The sequence below is a fragment of the Hirundo rustica genome, chromosome 36 (assembly GCF_015227805.2).
Source record: "Hirundo rustica isolate bHirRus1 chromosome 36, bHirRus1.pri.v3, whole genome shotgun sequence".
Lineage (NCBI taxonomy): Eukaryota > Metazoa > Chordata > Aves > Passeriformes > Hirundinidae > Hirundo > Hirundo rustica.
The window spans coordinates 178,022-194,059 of record NC_053485.1 but is presented as its reverse complement, the minus strand read 5'-3'; the positions used below and the strand labels follow the sequence as shown (position 1 = coordinate 194,059).

Here is a 16,038-nt window from a genome sequence, read left to right as displayed (position 1 = left end):
GCTGTTGCTGGCGTCAGGCCACGCCCCTGTGCCTTCGTCCCATGGGCAGGACCGCGCCGGAGGAAAGCCTCTGATTGGCTGAGGGAGGAGGGGTTTCGGAGGGCGGGGAGAGCGCGGAGTCTCAGGAGGGGCGGGGTAAATGGGCGTGGTCAAAGCGATCCTGGGGCCGGGGCCTGAGGGGCGCAGCCGGATCCGCAATTGGGGAGGGCACAACTGCATCTCAAATGGGGGAAGAACACCTGGATCAGAAATGGGTGGGCACAGCTGGATCCAGGATTGGGGGGGGGGGGGGCCACAGCTGGACCAGGAACGCAACTGGATCCAAACTGGGGGGTGCTGGAAGGGGCACAGCTGGATTTAAACAGAGGGGGGCAAAGCCGGACTAGGACCTAAACCGGGTGGACAACATCTGGCCCAAACCCCATCAGGGAAGCCCCCCCAAAAACCCCACTCCACACTCAGCTTCTCCAATCTCTTTATTCTCCTCTCTGCCACCGCGGCTCCGACCACTCCCAAAACCCTCAAACCCCCCTGAACCCTCCCAGATCCCAAGCTGGGGGTGCTGAGGGAGGAGATGAGGAGGGGCCCCAAACCTCCCGAAACTTTCCCCAAAAGTCTCTAGGGCGTGAAAAGCACGGGGAGGGGGGGTGAGGGGAACGGGGAGGGGGCAAAGCATGACCCCCTCCCCTCCTGCTTTTGCTACTTTTCCAACAGGGTTGGTTGAGTGTGATTTTTTGTTTGTTTGTTTTGACCTTTTCAGCCTATTTTTTTTTCTCAGGGTCTCAGGGTTTCGCTTTGTCCTCGGCGCCGTTTTCCTTCTGGATCTCCTCATACACAGCTTCCCCTGCCCCTTTCTCCGCCCCATCCCCGCCTTTGGCGTTGGGCACCCACAGTCCCGAGTCGATGCAACGCTGCATGTGGTACTTGGCCTCCTGGAAAAAAAAAACAAAATAAAAAAGTGTCCTGGGAGGGAGAGGTTTGGGGAGCCCACTGTGGGATTTGGGGATCCCCTGAGGGATTTGGGACTCCCCATGAGGGATTTTGGGTCCTGAGGAGATTTGGGGACCCCTGAAGGATTTAGGACCCCCTGAAGGATTTGAGGCCCCTCCCAAGGGGTTTTTTGGGGTAAAAAACTCACGGTTTGGTCCATTTTGCTGATTGCGTCCTGCAGCATCTGAACGTCTTTGACATCAAAGCATTTCTGCAGTTCCTGCCGGGCCCAGGGACGTGGTCAGTGGTGCTGGCAGGGACTGGGATATACTGGGAGGGACTGGGATGACGCTGGGAGTGACTGGAATATACTGGGAGTGACTGGGATATACTGGGAATGACTGGGGTATACTGGAATTGACTGGGATCATACTGGGAGCGACTGGGATTAAACTGGGAGCAACCGCGATCAAACACCGAGCCACTGATTCCCACAAGAAAAACACCCCAAAAACCTCAAATAAAACCCCCAAAACTTTTGGGATTTCACCCCAAACCTGCAGGATTTCACCCCAAAACGCTCCACTCACAGCAGGCAGGGACTCGTAGACATCCACAGGGTCGAGCCCACCGGGCCCGAGGCGTTTCTGCCTCTCCTCCTCCTCGTACTCGCGCAGCGCCTTCTCCAGCCGCGCCCGCGCCCGGTCCCGCACGCGCTCCTTGAACTCCTCCAGCTCCTCCGTGAAACCCTCCAGGTAATGCTGGTCTGCTGTCTGAGGGGAAAAAAGGGGGGTTCAAGGGGAGCTGCATGCCTCAAATCCCACCCACGAGCCACTCACGAGCTCCGGACGGTCCCATTCTGCAGCACTGGGGATGTCCTCGGGGTGTTGGGGGTGTAAAGGAAGGGTTTGGGGCTAAAGGAGGGGGGACTGGGGGTTGTGAACCCCGATTTCTGTCCCCTGACATCTCTTCTGCTACTCCTGAGCCCCCAATTCCACTCCCAAACCCTCATTTCCACCCTTTGAACCCCTAATTCCAGCCCTAAAATGCCCAATTCCACACTCAAAACCCCAACTCCACCCTTTAAACCCCAATTTCACCCTCTGAAGCCCTAATTCCACCCTTTGAATCCCCAATTCCAATCCCAAACCCCCAATCCCACCCCTAAATCCCCAACCCCAACCCCATCCCTTTTCCCCCGACTCCACCAAAACCTGCCAGTCAAACCTCAAAGAACAAAAAAAATGCTGACCCAAAACCCATGGAAATTTGGGGTTCACCAGGCCCTCGGGGAGGGATTTTGGGGAGCCCAAGTAGGATTTTTTTACCTTGATTTTGGAGAAAAACTGCCGGAAGCAAGCCCTGGGATCCACCTTGAGGCTCTTGGCCAGCTCCAGGATGAACTGCATGACGATGGTCTGGTGAGCCACCTGCTCCATCAGCGCATGTTTCTGGGGGGAAAAAAAGGGTAAAGATCCTCCCCAAATGCCCCAAATTCTCCCATTCCACACTCAGCCCAAACCCCTTCCTCACTGGGGAAGTTGTTGGGGATTTTTTGAGGGTTTTGGGGGGGGGGGGTTATACCTTCTTTGTTTGTTTTGGTTTTTTTGTTGTTGTTTGAGGTGAGTCTGTGGTTTTTGGTTCGTTGGTTGGTTTTTGGTTTGGTTTGGGTTTTTTTGGGGGGGTTGGGGTTTTTGGTTGGTTGGTTGGTTGGTATTGTTTTGTGGGGGGTTTTGTTAGGTTTTTGTTTTGTTTATTTTGGGGGTTTTTTGTTTGTTTTTTGTCAGAGTTTGTTACAGACCATTTCCTTATTTCCTGATCTTTTTCCCACCTCGCCATCTTCCTAACTCCCCAATCATGTCCATTTTTGGGGGGGGGGGGGAAAAAAAAAAAGAAAAACCTCCAGAAAGATGAGAACAAAGCAATTCCAGCCTGGAAAAAATGGGATTTCACCCTGATTCCTCACCTCCTCCACCTCCAGGTCAATGCACCAGATGACCAGGTAGTTGGCTGTCTCCTCGCACACCAGGTGAGGATTATCCGACAGGTATTTCTGGCTGTCATCCCAACGCCTCAGCATCCCTGGAAAACAGGGGAAAGGGGAGGATTCCCCCTCCTTGATTAGAGAACACACCCTAAAGCTCATCAAGGGAATGGTGGTGAGGAGGGGGAGCTGGGATTTAATTAAAATCCCCCTAAATTTTGCTTCTGAACCTTGATTTCCAGGCCCTCAGCTCCCTTTTGCTACCCCTCAGTACCCAATTCCACCTCCAAAATCCCTTATTCCATTCCCAAAGCCTAATTTCCACCCTCTTGGCCCCCAGTTCCAACCGGGGGCAGGGGGGAAAACGGGAAAACAGCATAAAATCCTTAATTTTTCAGCAGAGTGAGGATTCTGGGCTGCTCCTGACACAGCAGGGGTACTCCCAAGCTTGGAGAATCCCAAAAAGCTGCTCCCAGCTCCCAAAATAACCACTCACCAAAATGTTTAATCTGCTTTTCGTATCGCTCCACAAAGGTTTTGTGTTTCTTTTCCTTCTGCTCCTCTGTCTCCTCCTTCTCCTCAGGCTTAACGTTGAAAACGCTCTGGAGGAAGCAGAAGGAAAACAAGGAATGGTTTTTGGGGGGGAATCCTCACGGAATAAGGGGGAGGCTCTCCCCCAAAATCCCCACCTTGCTGAACCCGTCCTTGCTGAGCGTGTCCACGTTCCAGGGCATGTTCTTCTCCTTCTTCCTCAGCTCCTCCAGCTTGTTCTCCCAGCTTTTCTCCTCGTTCTTCAGCTGCTGTGCCTCAGCCTGAAGCTTCTCCAGCTCCCCCTTCCCGCTGCCAGGCTCAGCCACTTCCAGCTCCTTCATTTTCTTCTGGCACTCGGCGAGTTTCCGCTTGCACTCCCGGCAGCCTTTATCCAGCTCCTCCTTCTCCTTCTGGAACTGCTCCATCCGCTCCACTCGGGCCTGAGTGGATAAAATAAAATAACCCAGCAGGAACAGAGCTGGAGAATCCTTAATGTGTCATGCCCAATGTTTGCGATGTTTTGTTGGGATTTGGGAGGGGCCAGCAGGTTTTTTTTGCAGGATTTGTGAGGTGTCTTGGGAATTTTGGCACTTACAAGAGTCCAAGGATTTGGTCCAAACCCTCGGAAGTGTCACTGCACCATCCCCAGGGACACAGAGAGGGTCAGCCCGGGAGGTTTTGGGGGGTGTCTATGTCCCCAAAAGGAAGAAGCCACTGGACACAGCACCAATAGAGGGAACAGAGCTGGGACTTTCTGGGGACAGCTTTGGAATGGGGGGGGACAGCGAAATGGGGGTGTCCTGGCATGGGGAACCCCCTCGGGAGGGTTCCAGGGAGGATCCTATGGGAATATCCTCCTCTCAGGGTCAGTCCTGTGAGAATAAAGAGCCGATCCTGAGCGAAAAGGGGTCCCTGAAACTGGGAAAAGTAGAACGCGCCCCTGTCCCCCCCGGTCCCTGTGGGAAGCCCGATCATGCGGAAATAGCGGAACACACGGAGAGGCCCCCACACCCTGGGGGTGCCAGGGATTGGCGGCCATGGAAACACGAGCACATCCCCATTCCCGTGCCCATTCCCATTCCCTCAGGGAATCCCGGGACGGGTCGCCATGGGAACAGGCCGAGCGCCGATCGCCAAGCGGGGCGGGGGGGGGAAAGCGGCGGCGCGGACCGGCCGAGCCGCACCTGGTGCCGCCATCGGAAGAGACTAGCGGTGTCGATGTTGGGGTGAGTCTCGTCCTCGTCGTCGGAGACCTCGATGTGGTCCCACACGCTGTAATCCACCATGGCGAGGCCGCCGCGACCCCTCCGGCACCCGCCCGTCCCGGCCGCTTCCGCCCGCGCCTGACGCGCTTCCGCCCCCACGCTCCCGAACGCGCGCGCAGCCCGCCTGAAGCCGCCGCTGCGCACGCCCCAAAGATGGCGGCGGACTTCGGGAGACGCGCGCGCCGCTACGCGCGGGCCATAGCCGTACACTGGGTCTTATCTGCGGGTTTAAGATACTGAATTAAAGGAAAAAGAGTATTTCGAATGATTTTAAGGGTTTAAATTGTAGGAAGAGCTTGCCTCTTCCGTGATTCGAAGAGGTTTAATTGGCTGGGAATTCTTCATTTTCTGTTACTTTAGGGGTTCTGTTGAGGGCAAATCCAGCTTTTTCGTTGTTTAGATGGTTAAATTGAGGAGGAATCTCTGTTTTCCGTGCATTTTAAGGGTTTAAATTGAAAGGAGCCTCTTTGTGGGCCGTTTTTAAGAGTTCCATTGTGAAAAACGCCAATCACTTGTTTTAAAATTTTAAAAGTTTAATAGTAATAAAATTGTTATAAAAATAGAGTAATAAAAAATCTGAACAATTAGGGTTAGGACAATATGACACAATAAAAACAAAGTTACAGACGTCTGGGTGCCTTTCCGGGCAAATAAGCTCCGAAAAAGGACCCCCAATAACAGAAGATGCACTCTTAAAAGCAATAGTCTGTTGCATATTCATACATCTCATACATGATGCATAAATTCCATTCAAACAAATAATTGTCTCTGGTCAGTGTCACTTTTTTTTCCATTAATCTCTATGGGGCGGGTCTTCAGGGCTGAGCGAGGCAGGAGAAGTTGGTCTCTTCTGATAAGGAAGTCATAAGTTCTTTTCCTCTGAAAGATTCCCGTTTTCCTGTGGCCGCCATCTCTCTGCAATATCCCCTTCCTCTCTTAAAAAAGACATCATTCCTATTTTAACTACAAAAACTAGATTTTACCAACAAAACTACATTTACCATAGTATCAATATATTAGTACAGCATTACTAATCAATACAACATAATACATATAGTAAGTATCTTGCATAGAGCCATATAATATGCACTTTTCACTCCATCAACAGGGTCCCTCTCTTTCAAGGGTCCTTAAGGGGAAAAATGGTGTCATAGTGCCCCAAAAATGGTGTTTCTTGAGGGAAAACCAGTAATGGGAGGAGGAAGCCTCTTGTGGGGGGGGATAAACTGACGGGGAATTCCATTTTAAAAATTTAAATTGAGGCAGGCTCTTCCATTTTAAGGGTTTAAATTGAGAGAAACACCACGTTTTTCACCATTTTGGGGTTTTATTTTGGAGGGAGACCCTCTTTATCCATCATTTTTCGGGTCGAAAGGCAGAGGGAACCCCTTTTTCCATTTTAAAAGGTTAAATGGAGGAGGCAAACCCTTTTTTTCATAATTTTCAAGGGTTTAACTAGGGGGTTCCCTTAATTATGAGGGGGAAAAGGGCGGGAAATGTGAGGGGAAAGGGTGGGAAACGTGAGGGGAAAAGAGTGGGAAGCATGAGGGGGAAAAAGGCAAAATGTAAGTGATTTGTAGGGTGCGCATCCCCACCCACCTCTACTGCACTCTAGTACCGACCCTGTGGTTGAAGCCAGAGACACCCAAAACAACCCACGGCTCAGCCCCTTCCAACCCCACAAATATCCCCCGCCATAATAAATGTCCAGTGCCGAGTCCTGAGGCTTTATTAGAATATTTTATGGGGGTAACACACGTGAGACCCCCCTGAAATAGACTACAAAAATAGAAGTGCTAAAAGCCCCCCTAAAAGGTAGGGAGGCAAGGTCCAGCCCCCGCCTCAAAAGAAAAGGTGGGGAGCTCAGGCTTGTAGTGTGTGAAGTGGGACCAGCCCGGAGTGAGGGGCACCCCCGCGGTCCGGGGGGTGTTTGGGGGATCCCCCTCAGCTGGAGGGAGCCCGGCCGTGAGGGGTCCGTGCTCGTCGGGCGATGGTGACCAAGCGCTGCTGGGCCAGGAAGGACTGAGCCCCACTGGCCGTCCGTGACGCCGTCCCTCCCTCCTGCTGCTGCAATGCCAGGCCCTGAGGGGACACGAGGGGGTCACGGGGCACACCCAGACCCGCAGAGCACAGAGAAGCAAACGAAATGGGAAGGTAGAAAACTTCCGCGGATGCCAAAGGGTTTGATTCACGGCCTTGGGAGAAGCTTGGGTTGATGTGAGAATAAAGGTGCATTAAGCAAATAAATGATAAACTTATGTTCCTATAGATGCGAGTAAAAATATGTTTTTAGTAAGTAAGAAACTGTATTAGGTAAGATGGTGACAGGTTTTATAGGGCAGTAACGTAATTTTATAGAGTAAGTTAAGAGTTTAAATGCTGTAACAGAAGCAAATGTGTGTACGTGAGATAGAAAGCTATTTGGTAAAAAGTATATGCAGTGCATCAGAATTAAACAAAGGTGACAGGTTAGAAAATAAACTTTACAGCAACCTTCCACTGTATCAGAATGTTATATATTGCCTTGTAACAGAAACTTTTGACTACTCCCGGGCTATGGCGAACTTCTTACTCCATACTTTCAGCCTCTAAGGCTGGTGTTCATCTGAGTAATAAATCATTTCCAGCCCTCCAGTGGCCCCATCCCTTCATTAAAGTGTCAATAATAGAGAAGGGATTTCTCCATTTATAGCCCCCCTTCATTTACAGACCCCCACCCTCAGAACACACACCACCAGAGATGCCCCCAGTCACCTGTGACCCTCTTCAGCCCCCTCAACGTAGTATTGTGTCCCTCAACACACCTGTTCCCCCCCAGGCGTATCCATGTCCCCCTCGGGTGTATCCATGTCCCCCACAGGAGCAGCTGGCCCCCTCCCCTCGATGTCCCCGAAGCGCCCTGGCTCACCATGTTGTACCAGGCGGTGACCAGCAGCCGCTCCTCGCGCTCCCGCTGTGCCCGGCTGCGCTCCCAATCGTTCTGGGGGGGTTCAGGGAGGGCTCAGCTCGAGTTGGAGACCTCCAGGACCCCCCCCCCGAAGATTTCAAGCCTCACCTCCAGGTGCCGGATCAGCGCGTCCTTCTCCTGTATTTGGCTGCGGAGCAGCTGCAGGACGGGGGCCAAAGGGGGAGTGCCAGGGGGATTCCTGGGGCATGCTGAGGGATTTTGTGGGGCTGATCTAAACCCTGATCCTGTAAGAGGGAACAAAGAAGGAGGTTAGCCAGGAAGCACCCCCCCGCCAAACCCCCTCAAATCTTTATGAGGGAAACTGAGGCACAGTTCATCTCCTGCCCGCCCCTCCCTCCAGACATCACCCCCCCCCGGGATCTGTATACAACCCCCAATCTGGGGGAACCCCCCAGAACCACCCCCCACACCAAAATTTTCCCCCCAGGACTCCCCAGATCCTGAACCCTCCCCAAATTCTGATATCCACTCGGGACCCCCTCATACCAGCTCTGGGGTGCTCGAGCTCTTCCTCCTCGTCTTCCACCTCTCCCTCTGGCAGCTCATCCCTGGGGGAGCAGGGGATGGTCACAGGTTGGGAATGGTGGGAATGGTGGGAGGCCTCCCCAAATCTCTCCCCTCACCCCCCCAAAACTCACAGCTCCTCAGGGGTCTCCTCCAGCAGCGACAACTAGGGGGGTGAAATCGAGACAGAGGTGAAGCCGGGCCACTGGGGTGCCCTCAATAAAACGTGGGCCACCCCAAAACACCGAGACCCACACAATGAACTAGGGGACCCCCCTTGGTGTTGAGAGACTCCCCCCAAAATCTCCCCGGTGCACCCCACTCACCTCCTCCTGGGGTGTCACCCGCGCTGCCCGAGGCACAGCTGCCTCTGTGGCCTCCAGTCTGTGGGGTTGGGCGGAGCATCAGGGACTGGGGGGCTGGTTAGGGATTTGGGGAAGGGGCTTCGGGGGTCTTCTGAGGAACCCCTGACCCCCCCCCAAATCCCCCACCTGTGCCGGAGCTGGTCCCGCTGCAGCCGCAGCCGTCGGTTCTCCCGTCGCAGGCGTGTCACCGTGTCCCTGGACAGGGGGGACACCGGGGAGGGGGTCACAAAAAGGTGGGAACACTCCCCCAGGGGTTGGACATGCCCCCTGGACTCACCTGAGCTCCGCGGGAAGGATCTCAGCCGCCAAATTCCGGGGAGGGGCTGGGCCCCCCTCCAGCCCTGTGTCTGAGGGGGCGTAAAAGGTGGGTTAAGGGCTGGGGGACAGCAGGTGACATCCCAAAATTGCACACCTGCACACCCAAACCCCCTCCCAGGAGCCCCCCCAAACCCCACAGCCCAAAGCGGGGGTTCTCTGGTGTCTCCTGCAAGGATTGAGCTCGGTCAGAGGCGTGTCCCCTCCCTCCCAGGTGGGCTCTGTGGCACTCACCTGCCTGGCTCAGGTAGCTCTGCTGCACCTGCACGCAGCGCAGCTCCTCGTTGGCCTCGCGCAGTGCGTCCCGCTCCTCCAACAGCCGCTGCGGGGGGGACAGGGGGCTCAGGGGACACCAGGTGTGGCCGCAGGTGTGCCTGGGGGGGTTGTCCCCAAGCCTCACCCACCTCCTTCTCCTGGTTCAGGGCCTCAAATCGCTCCTGCAGGTGCCGGAATTCCAGGTGCCACTTCTCAGCCCTCAGCGCCGCCTCCGCCTGCTGCCCGCTCAGCTCTTCCACCTGCGCGGTGACACACAGGTGACACACAGGAGGGACAACCGAGCCTCTCCCCTCCCCACACCTTGCCCCCCTCACCTGCCTGCGGGCGGCCTCCAGCTGCGCACAGCCGGCCTGGGCGCGTCCCAGCTGCTGCTGCAGGTGTGCGGCACGGCGCACCTGGGCGGCGTGGCGCTCCTCCAGCGCCCGCACCCAGCGCCGCAGCTCACCCGCCGCCGCCGCGCGGCCCCGGTACGCCGCCACCGCCGCCTCCAGCCGCCCCGCCCGCGCCGACGACGCCCTGGGGACAGGGGAGAGCGGGCATGGTGACATCGGCGCACCTGAGTTGTTCCCGCGACACCTGAGCACAGGTATGATGCGCCCCAGCCCCGGCACGGCCACGTGGGGAGGGCTGTGCTGGTGATGGTGACGCGGTGGGACACAGAGCCTTTCAGGAGTACTGCATGCAAGATGCCCTGGCTCACCTGAGCAGGTGTTTTGGCACACCTGAGGAGGTACCCCAGCTCACCTGAATAGGTGTCATGGCTCACCTGAGCAGGTCCATCTCATCGCGCAGCGCCCGTGCCTCCCCTGCCAGCCCGCTCAGCTCCTGCGCCCGCACCTGCAGCCCCCGCGCCTCCTGCTCCAGGCGTGAGCAGCGCGCCCGCAGCTCCTCCTTGCCGCTCTCCAGCCTGCAACAGGACGCCCCCAGGCCTCAGGTGAGGCCCACAGATGAGGGGGAGCACCCCAGGGGGCGAGTCCTCACCTGTAATTCTCCTCCTGCAGCTCCTCCACCTGCGTCTGCAGCCGCAGCAGCTTCTTAGCAGTGGCGCCGGCAGCATCGGACTCGAGCTGCTCCCGCAGCGCCTGGTTCTCCGCGGCCAGGTGTCCCTTCTCCTCCAGCAGCATGGCCACCTGCAGAGCCCAGGTGTGTGGGAAAAACCCATCCCAAATATTCCCCCACCTCACATGAACCACCCAAGAATCCTTTCCCATTAAACTTTGGGTGTTCCTAACCCGGTACAGGGAATCTTGGGAGAATCCAGGTGTGCAGGAAGGGGCCCAGGATCTCTCCCAGGTGCTGCCACCGCTCACAGGAGCCAGCAGAGAAACCCCTCCCACTCACCCTCAGGTGGAATTTGGGGGTACACGAGATTTGGAGACCCTCCCCAGGTGATTCCAGGCCTCACCTGCTGCTCCAGCTCTCGGCAGCGCTGCCCTGATCCCCCCGGGGTCTCCTCAGGGGGCTCCTGGCTCAGAAAGTAATACCGGCGGGACTGGGGGGGCACGGGAGCAGGAGTCAGGGGGGCTCAGAGACCCCCCTGACACCCCCAAATCCCCCCGATACACCCACAAATCTGCCCCCCTTACCTGAGCATCGAAGTTCCCGTAGGTCTCTGCTGCCATCAGCTCCGATGGCTCCGGATCCAAGAGCTGCCACAAGGGAGGAACAAATTGGGGTTTGGGGGGGGACTCAGAGGGGCTTCAGGCCCCCCAATAACCCCAGGGGGTCCTCAAAACTCCCCTGAGACCCTCAAAGCCCTGTGATCGCACTGAGGCTGTCCCAAACCTCCCCAAACGCAATGCACAGTGACCCCCACAGAGGACACTCCAAAACCATCCTCAGGGCTCCCCAAACCCCCCATCGGGGACCCCCAAAATCCCACAGGGACCCCCAAAGTGCCCCAACCTCCTGGATGGCCGTCATCACTTCATGCTGCACCGACTCCTGTAGCGTCATGATGCGCTGGATGTGCTCTGGCGTGGGGGGTGATTTTGGGGAGGTCAGGAGGGTGTTTTGGGGGGTCAGGGGGGTGTTTTGGGGGGTCGGGGGGGTCTCCCCACCTTCCCGGCGGTCACAGCTGACGGCGCAGCCCAGCACCAGTCGCACCAGCTTGCCCAGCTGCTCGGGGTCGCTGTGCTGGGCGGCCAGCGCCACATCCGGCACGTGCTGCTCTGCCACAGTCTGGCCCAGCACCTGGTGGGGTGGGGGGCTCTGATCCCGAGGCCCCCACCCCAGGGATCCCCCCTAACCCTTAGGGACTCCCCCAAACCCCAGGGGAGTCCCCCCAACCCAAAACCACAAGGCTGGGAGAGCCCCTCCACTCACATCCTGCCAGTACTCCAGGACACTCTGCAGCACCTTGCGCAGGTTGTTCACCTGGGGAGGGGGGAAACAAGGTGGGCGCCCCCAAAGCCCCCAGATTCCACTCACACCTTGATTGCTGTGGTGCTTGGGTATCCCAAAATTGCCTCTCCCCAAAAAGCCCTCCAAAACTGGCCTCCCAAACAGCCCCCACAAGGTTTTCACCACGGAGCTCAATCAACTTCCCCAAATAAGCACCCCCCCAAATCAATCCTCCCCAAAAGTTCCCCCCAAAAACCAGGACGCCAAAGCCCCTTTCCAAAAACAGCACCCCCAAAAGCAGCCCCACAAAAACCACCTCTCCTTAAGCCCCCAAAACCTCTCCTTAACCTCTCCAAAACCAGCCCCCCCAAACAGACACCAAAACCAGGACCCCTCTAAAACAAACCCCAAAACCAAAACAAACCCCATATTCTGACCCCTCAAAATCCCCATCCCACCCCAAAACATTCTGCACACCCCCAAAACAAACCCCACACTTTGGCCCTCCCCAAAATCCCCACCTCAAAACATTCTGCACCCCCACAGACAACAAACCCCACATTCTGCACCCCCAAAATCCACATCCCACCCCAAAACTTCCTGCCCCCCCCCCAAAAAAAACGAGCCCCCCCCCCTCACCCTGATCCTGGTGTTCCCCTCAGGCTCGTCCCGGATCTGGCCCAGCCATGTCTCATCGAACCAGGAGGGATCTCTGAGGGAGGGCGGCATGGGGGGGTCCCCAAAATCAGCCTCGGCCTCTCAGGGGGGGTCCCCCGAGGGTGGGGACAAGCCCCCCATCCTAATAAAAGACTCACATCTTGTGCAGGACGTGGGCCAGGGTCACCCCGCTGGCCAGGTCTGGGGGGGCCGCGCACGGACAGGGGGGGTCAAAGGTCTGCAGCTGGGGGGAGCAAAAGGGGGAGTCAGGGGAACCCCAAAACCCCTAAAAAAACCCCCAGGGGGAATCAGAGCACCCCAAAACCCCCGAACAGCCCTACAAGGGGGGAAAATGGAGGGATCGGGGCACCCGAAAACCCCCAGACAGCCCCAACAGACCCACTGAGAGGGGGCACAGATGGGGGGGGTAGGGATTACCCCCCTCAACCCACCCCTGAATTCGTAGGGGCCAAAGGGCGCTGAGAGAGGGACAAAGGGCGGGAGGTCACAAGGGCTCGGACACGTCTGGGGGGGGTCAAAGGTCCCTGGAGGGGGTGTGGGGGGTGGCACAGGGACTTGGGGGGGAGGGGTGACAGGGGTTATGGGGGGGGGTCACAGGGGTGATGCAGGGGTCATAGGGTCCCTGAGGGCTCAGAAAGTGCCTGAGGGCGGTCACAGGGTCCCCAAGGGGGGGGTCACAGGGCTTATGGGGGGGATCACAGGGTCCTGGGGGGGGGGAGGGGGGCGGGTCACAGGGTCCCTGAAGGGGTCACAGGTGCCCCGAGGCGACCAAAGTTCCCGAAGCCGCAGGAAGCGCCCCGGGGAGGGGTCCCGATCTAATCCCGTGTGGATCCCCGAGCACCGGGGAGGTCCCGCTTGAACCTGAGGGTCCCGGGGGGCTTTCCCAGTCCCCCTTACCCAGGTGAGCAGCGCCCCGCACACGTCCCGCCCCGCCGCCATGTCCGGCCGATCCCGGTCCTCCAGGGGCACCGAGCCGCGCCCAGAGCGGCCGCACCTGCGCCCCGCCCCCTGCCCGCCCCGCCCCGGCCTCCCGGCCATAGAGACGCACCTAGAGCGGCCGCACCTGCAGGCCACGCCCACTTCCGGCCGCGCCTCTTCCGTCATCCTCCTAGGTCGTAGAGATGGGGACAGAGCGGCCACACCTACGCCCCGCGCCTCCTGCCTGACACGCCCCGTTCGGATTAGAACCATGCCCTCCAAGGCCATAGAGTCGCGCCCAGAGCGGCCCCGTTCGCGCGGTCATGGCGTCCGGCTCGGCCCCGCCGGTGACTCATGGCCGCGTCCCGCCGCCCCCGCGGCCGCGCCCGTCGGGCTCCCTCGGCTCGAGGAGGGTCAAGCCGGGCTGTTCTCGCCGCGGGGCGGCGGCGGCGGCGACGCCCGCGCTGCGTCAGCGCTGAACCCGGCGGCCTCGCGAAGGCCGGAACCCCCCCAGTATTCTCAGTATGGTCCTGGAGCACCCCCCTCCCGCTCACCCCACCGTGCTCCCAGTATGGTTCTGAGTGCAAGCCAGTGCTCCCAGTTGTACCTGGAACCCCGCCAGAGCTCCCAGCATGGCCCTGGGGGCATCCTAGTGCTCCCAGTATCGACCCCAGATCCCCCCGGTGTGACCCCAACACTCTCCTAGTGTTCCCAGTTTGGCCCTAGAACACCCTGGGCTCTTCCCCGCATGTGCCGTGTCCCCCCCGCCCCGGACATCCGGGGCCCCCTCAGCCCGAAACCCCGGTGACGGTTGGGGCCGTTGGGGCCCCCGAAAGTCACTTTGGGGGTAGGGGGGGGGAAAGAAAAGACACCCCGAAGCCTCCTCAGGACCGGGACCCCTCCCCGGTGTCCCTCCAAATACCCCTGTGCCCCCGTGACTGATGCATGCCAATATCGAGGTTCCCCCCCAATTTTCCACCCATTTCTCCTCCCCTCTTCCTGCTCCTCCAGCAGGGGGGGAGCCAGGTGTGACCCCACCTGGGTCCCCCTCCCAAGGGGGATGGCCTGGGGGTCACCCCGGGGGAGGTCACTCCAGGTGTTGTGACATCGATGGCAGGGTCACATCGGGGAGAAGGGGGAGTGGATGGCACGGCCTGAGTCACAAGGAAGGAGAAGTCAGGAGGGAAAATCCAGCCTCAAAATCCCCTAAAATCCCCTAAAATCTGCGAGGGGGAGGAGGGGCCCGTCCCACTCTGGAAGTCCCGGGGACCCTCGTGTTCCTCCCACTGCGCACAAGTCCCCACACGTGCACACGCGTGTGCGTCCAGCCACGCCCTGACGGGCTGGGACACGCTGGGGACACGCCGACGACACGCCCGGGCACAGCCCCCCACCCCTGGCTGGGGCTTCTGGGGGTCCCGAGGGCTTTTGGGGGCGTTGTTGGAAGGTCCTGTTGTCCCTGGTGTGACCAATGTGGGGACACGAGGGCGCCGATGTGAACTCAGGAGGCAACAGGCGTGTGAATGGCCTGGCATGTGACACCCCCCCCCCCCCGGCACACACCTGTCACCCCCTCGCACACCTGTCTCCCCCTTTACACGCCTGGCTTGTTTTTCACACCTACACCCCCCCACTGTTGCTCGCCTGCCCCCTTTCTTTGACCTCAGCTGACCCTCTTGCACACACCTAGGCCTCCTTTGCTCACCTGTACCCCCTCTTTTCCCACCAGTGCCCCCCCCAAAATGCTCCCCAAGCCCCCGCCCTCTGGGGGCGTGTCCAGGCAGGAGAGGGCGAGTCCACACTGAAGGGGAGTGTCCATGCTGGAGGGGCGCCCCCCACAGCCAATAGCGCCGCGTTTCCGCCTCGCGCGGCTATAAATAGGGCGGGTAGCGAGGAGCCCCGGGTTCGAGTCCCGAGGCTCCCGGTGCGGATGGAGCCGCCGTTCTACCGTCCCGCGCCCTTCCCGGGCGGCTTCTGCCGCCCAGAGCCCGACTACGGCACCTTACCGGGCCCGCTACAACAGGGACCCCCCCCAGGAGCCCTTCCGCGGGCTCAAACCGGCTGCGTGCCCCGACGGCACCTTCTTCGGGAGCGGCCCCGGTAGCGGCAGCTTCTTCTACCCCGGTGCCGGCGAGCGCGACGGTTTCACCGGCAGCTTCGCCCAAGCGCTGGACGAGCTGCACCAACCGGGGCCGCCCAACGTGGCACTCCCGGAGCCGCCAGTGCTGACGACGACGGCGGCGGGGATGGGGGGACCCTTCCCGGGGGTCCCCGGAGCGGAGGCGGAGGCGGCGGAGCCGGGCCCGGATTCCCCGGAGCGGCTGCAGGCGGAGCGGCGGAGGTTGCGGAACCGGCTGGCGGCGAGCCGGTGCCGGCGGCGGAAGCTGGAGCGAATCGCCCGGTTGGAGCAGCGCGTCCGGGGGCTCCGAGCTCAGAACGCGGCGCTGGCGGCCACGGCGGCGGGACTGCGAGCTCAGGTGCGGCGGCTCCGCGGCTCCGTGCGGGACCACGCGGGTTCGGGCTGCCCGCTGCCCCCCGGAGCCGCGCTCGGCTTCTAGAACCCACCCCCGGCGAGCAGGGACCGGCATCGAGGGGGCTCCGGGGCAGCGCTGGCTCCTTCCGCGGACCCCCATGGACACCCCCGGGGCGCATCCCCCGCACCTGGCTGGACACGGAGGGGCGGGGACCCCCCTGGCCACGGACAGGGCTGGACCGGCGGGGACACGGCGGCACCGGGACCGCGCTGGATGAGGCTCGCGGCGTCGGGGGGACCCCAATGGAGTGGGTCGGGTCCGGCTGCTGCTCGGCGAGGGGGAGACCCCCCCCCACCATGTGGACCTGGAGCAGCTGGGAACCCCCTAAAAGGACCCGTGAGAATGAGATACCCCCGGACTGGGCAACCCTGAAGGGACCGGCAGGACCAGAATTCCTCACCCCCTACGAGGACCCTCAGGATCTGCG

At 59.5% G+C, this 16,038-nt stretch overlaps 2 protein-coding genes across 2 annotated transcripts; both read right to left on the bottom strand.

Moving 5' to 3' along the window:
- Positions 1-458: 458 nt before the first annotated feature.
- Positions 459-4,787, bottom strand: CDC37 (cell division cycle 37, HSP90 cochaperone). Its single transcript, XM_040088801.2, has 8 exons — positions 4,630-4,787; positions 3,604-3,885; positions 3,411-3,516; positions 2,897-3,012; positions 2,259-2,381; positions 1,521-1,703; positions 1,139-1,210; positions 459-932 (listed from the first exon to the last, which is right to left on the bottom strand). Exons 1-8 carry the CDS (start codon positions 4,729-4,731, stop codon positions 783-785), a joined length of 1,134 nt encoding a protein of 377 aa, XP_039944735.1. The 5' UTR covers positions 4,732-4,787; the 3' UTR covers positions 459-782.
- Positions 4,788-6,421: 1,634 nt separating this feature from the next.
- HOOK2 (hook microtubule tethering protein 2) lies at positions 6,422-13,108 on the bottom strand. The gene is made up of 21 exons (XM_040088762.1): positions 13,057-13,108; positions 12,297-12,382; positions 12,121-12,193; positions 11,464-11,514; positions 11,199-11,331; positions 11,044-11,111; positions 10,725-10,787; positions 10,544-10,630; positions 10,120-10,268; positions 9,905-10,045; positions 9,453-9,654; positions 9,267-9,377; positions 9,097-9,184; positions 8,825-8,894; positions 8,674-8,742; positions 8,509-8,566; positions 8,317-8,348; positions 8,165-8,226; positions 7,766-7,902; positions 7,619-7,690; positions 6,422-6,792 (listed from the first exon to the last, which is right to left on the bottom strand). Exons 1-21 carry the CDS (start codon positions 13,096-13,098, stop codon positions 6,655-6,657), a joined length of 1,932 nt encoding a protein of 643 aa, XP_039944696.1. The 5' UTR covers positions 13,099-13,108; the 3' UTR covers positions 6,422-6,654.
- Between the last annotated feature and the right edge of the window lie 2,930 nt (positions 13,109-16,038).

Coding starts and splice junctions, on each gene's coding strand:
- CDC37 (XM_040088801.2), bottom strand. CDS start 4,731: ATGGTGGATTACAGCGTGTGGGACCACATCGAGGTCTCCGACGACGAG. Junction 1,704..2,258: donor AGTTTTTCTCCAAAATCAAG/GTAAAAAAATCC, acceptor TTTTCCCCTCAG/ACAGCAGACCAGCATTACCT. Junction 1,211..1,520: donor TCTACGAGTCCCTGCCTGCT/GTGAGTGGAGCG, acceptor TGGGCCCGGCAG/GAACTGCAGAAATGCTTTGA.
- HOOK2 (XM_040088762.1), bottom strand. CDS start 13,098: ATGGCGGCGGGGCGGGACGTGTGCGGGGCGCTGCTCACCTGG. Junction 11,515..12,120: donor AGGGGAACACCAGGATCAGG/GTGAGGGGGGGG, acceptor CCCCCTCCCCAG/GTGAACAACCTGCGCAAGGT. Junction 7,903..8,164: donor GCTCGAGCACCCCAGAGCTG/GTATGAGGGGGT, acceptor TCCCTCTTACAG/GATCAGGGTTTAGATCAGCC.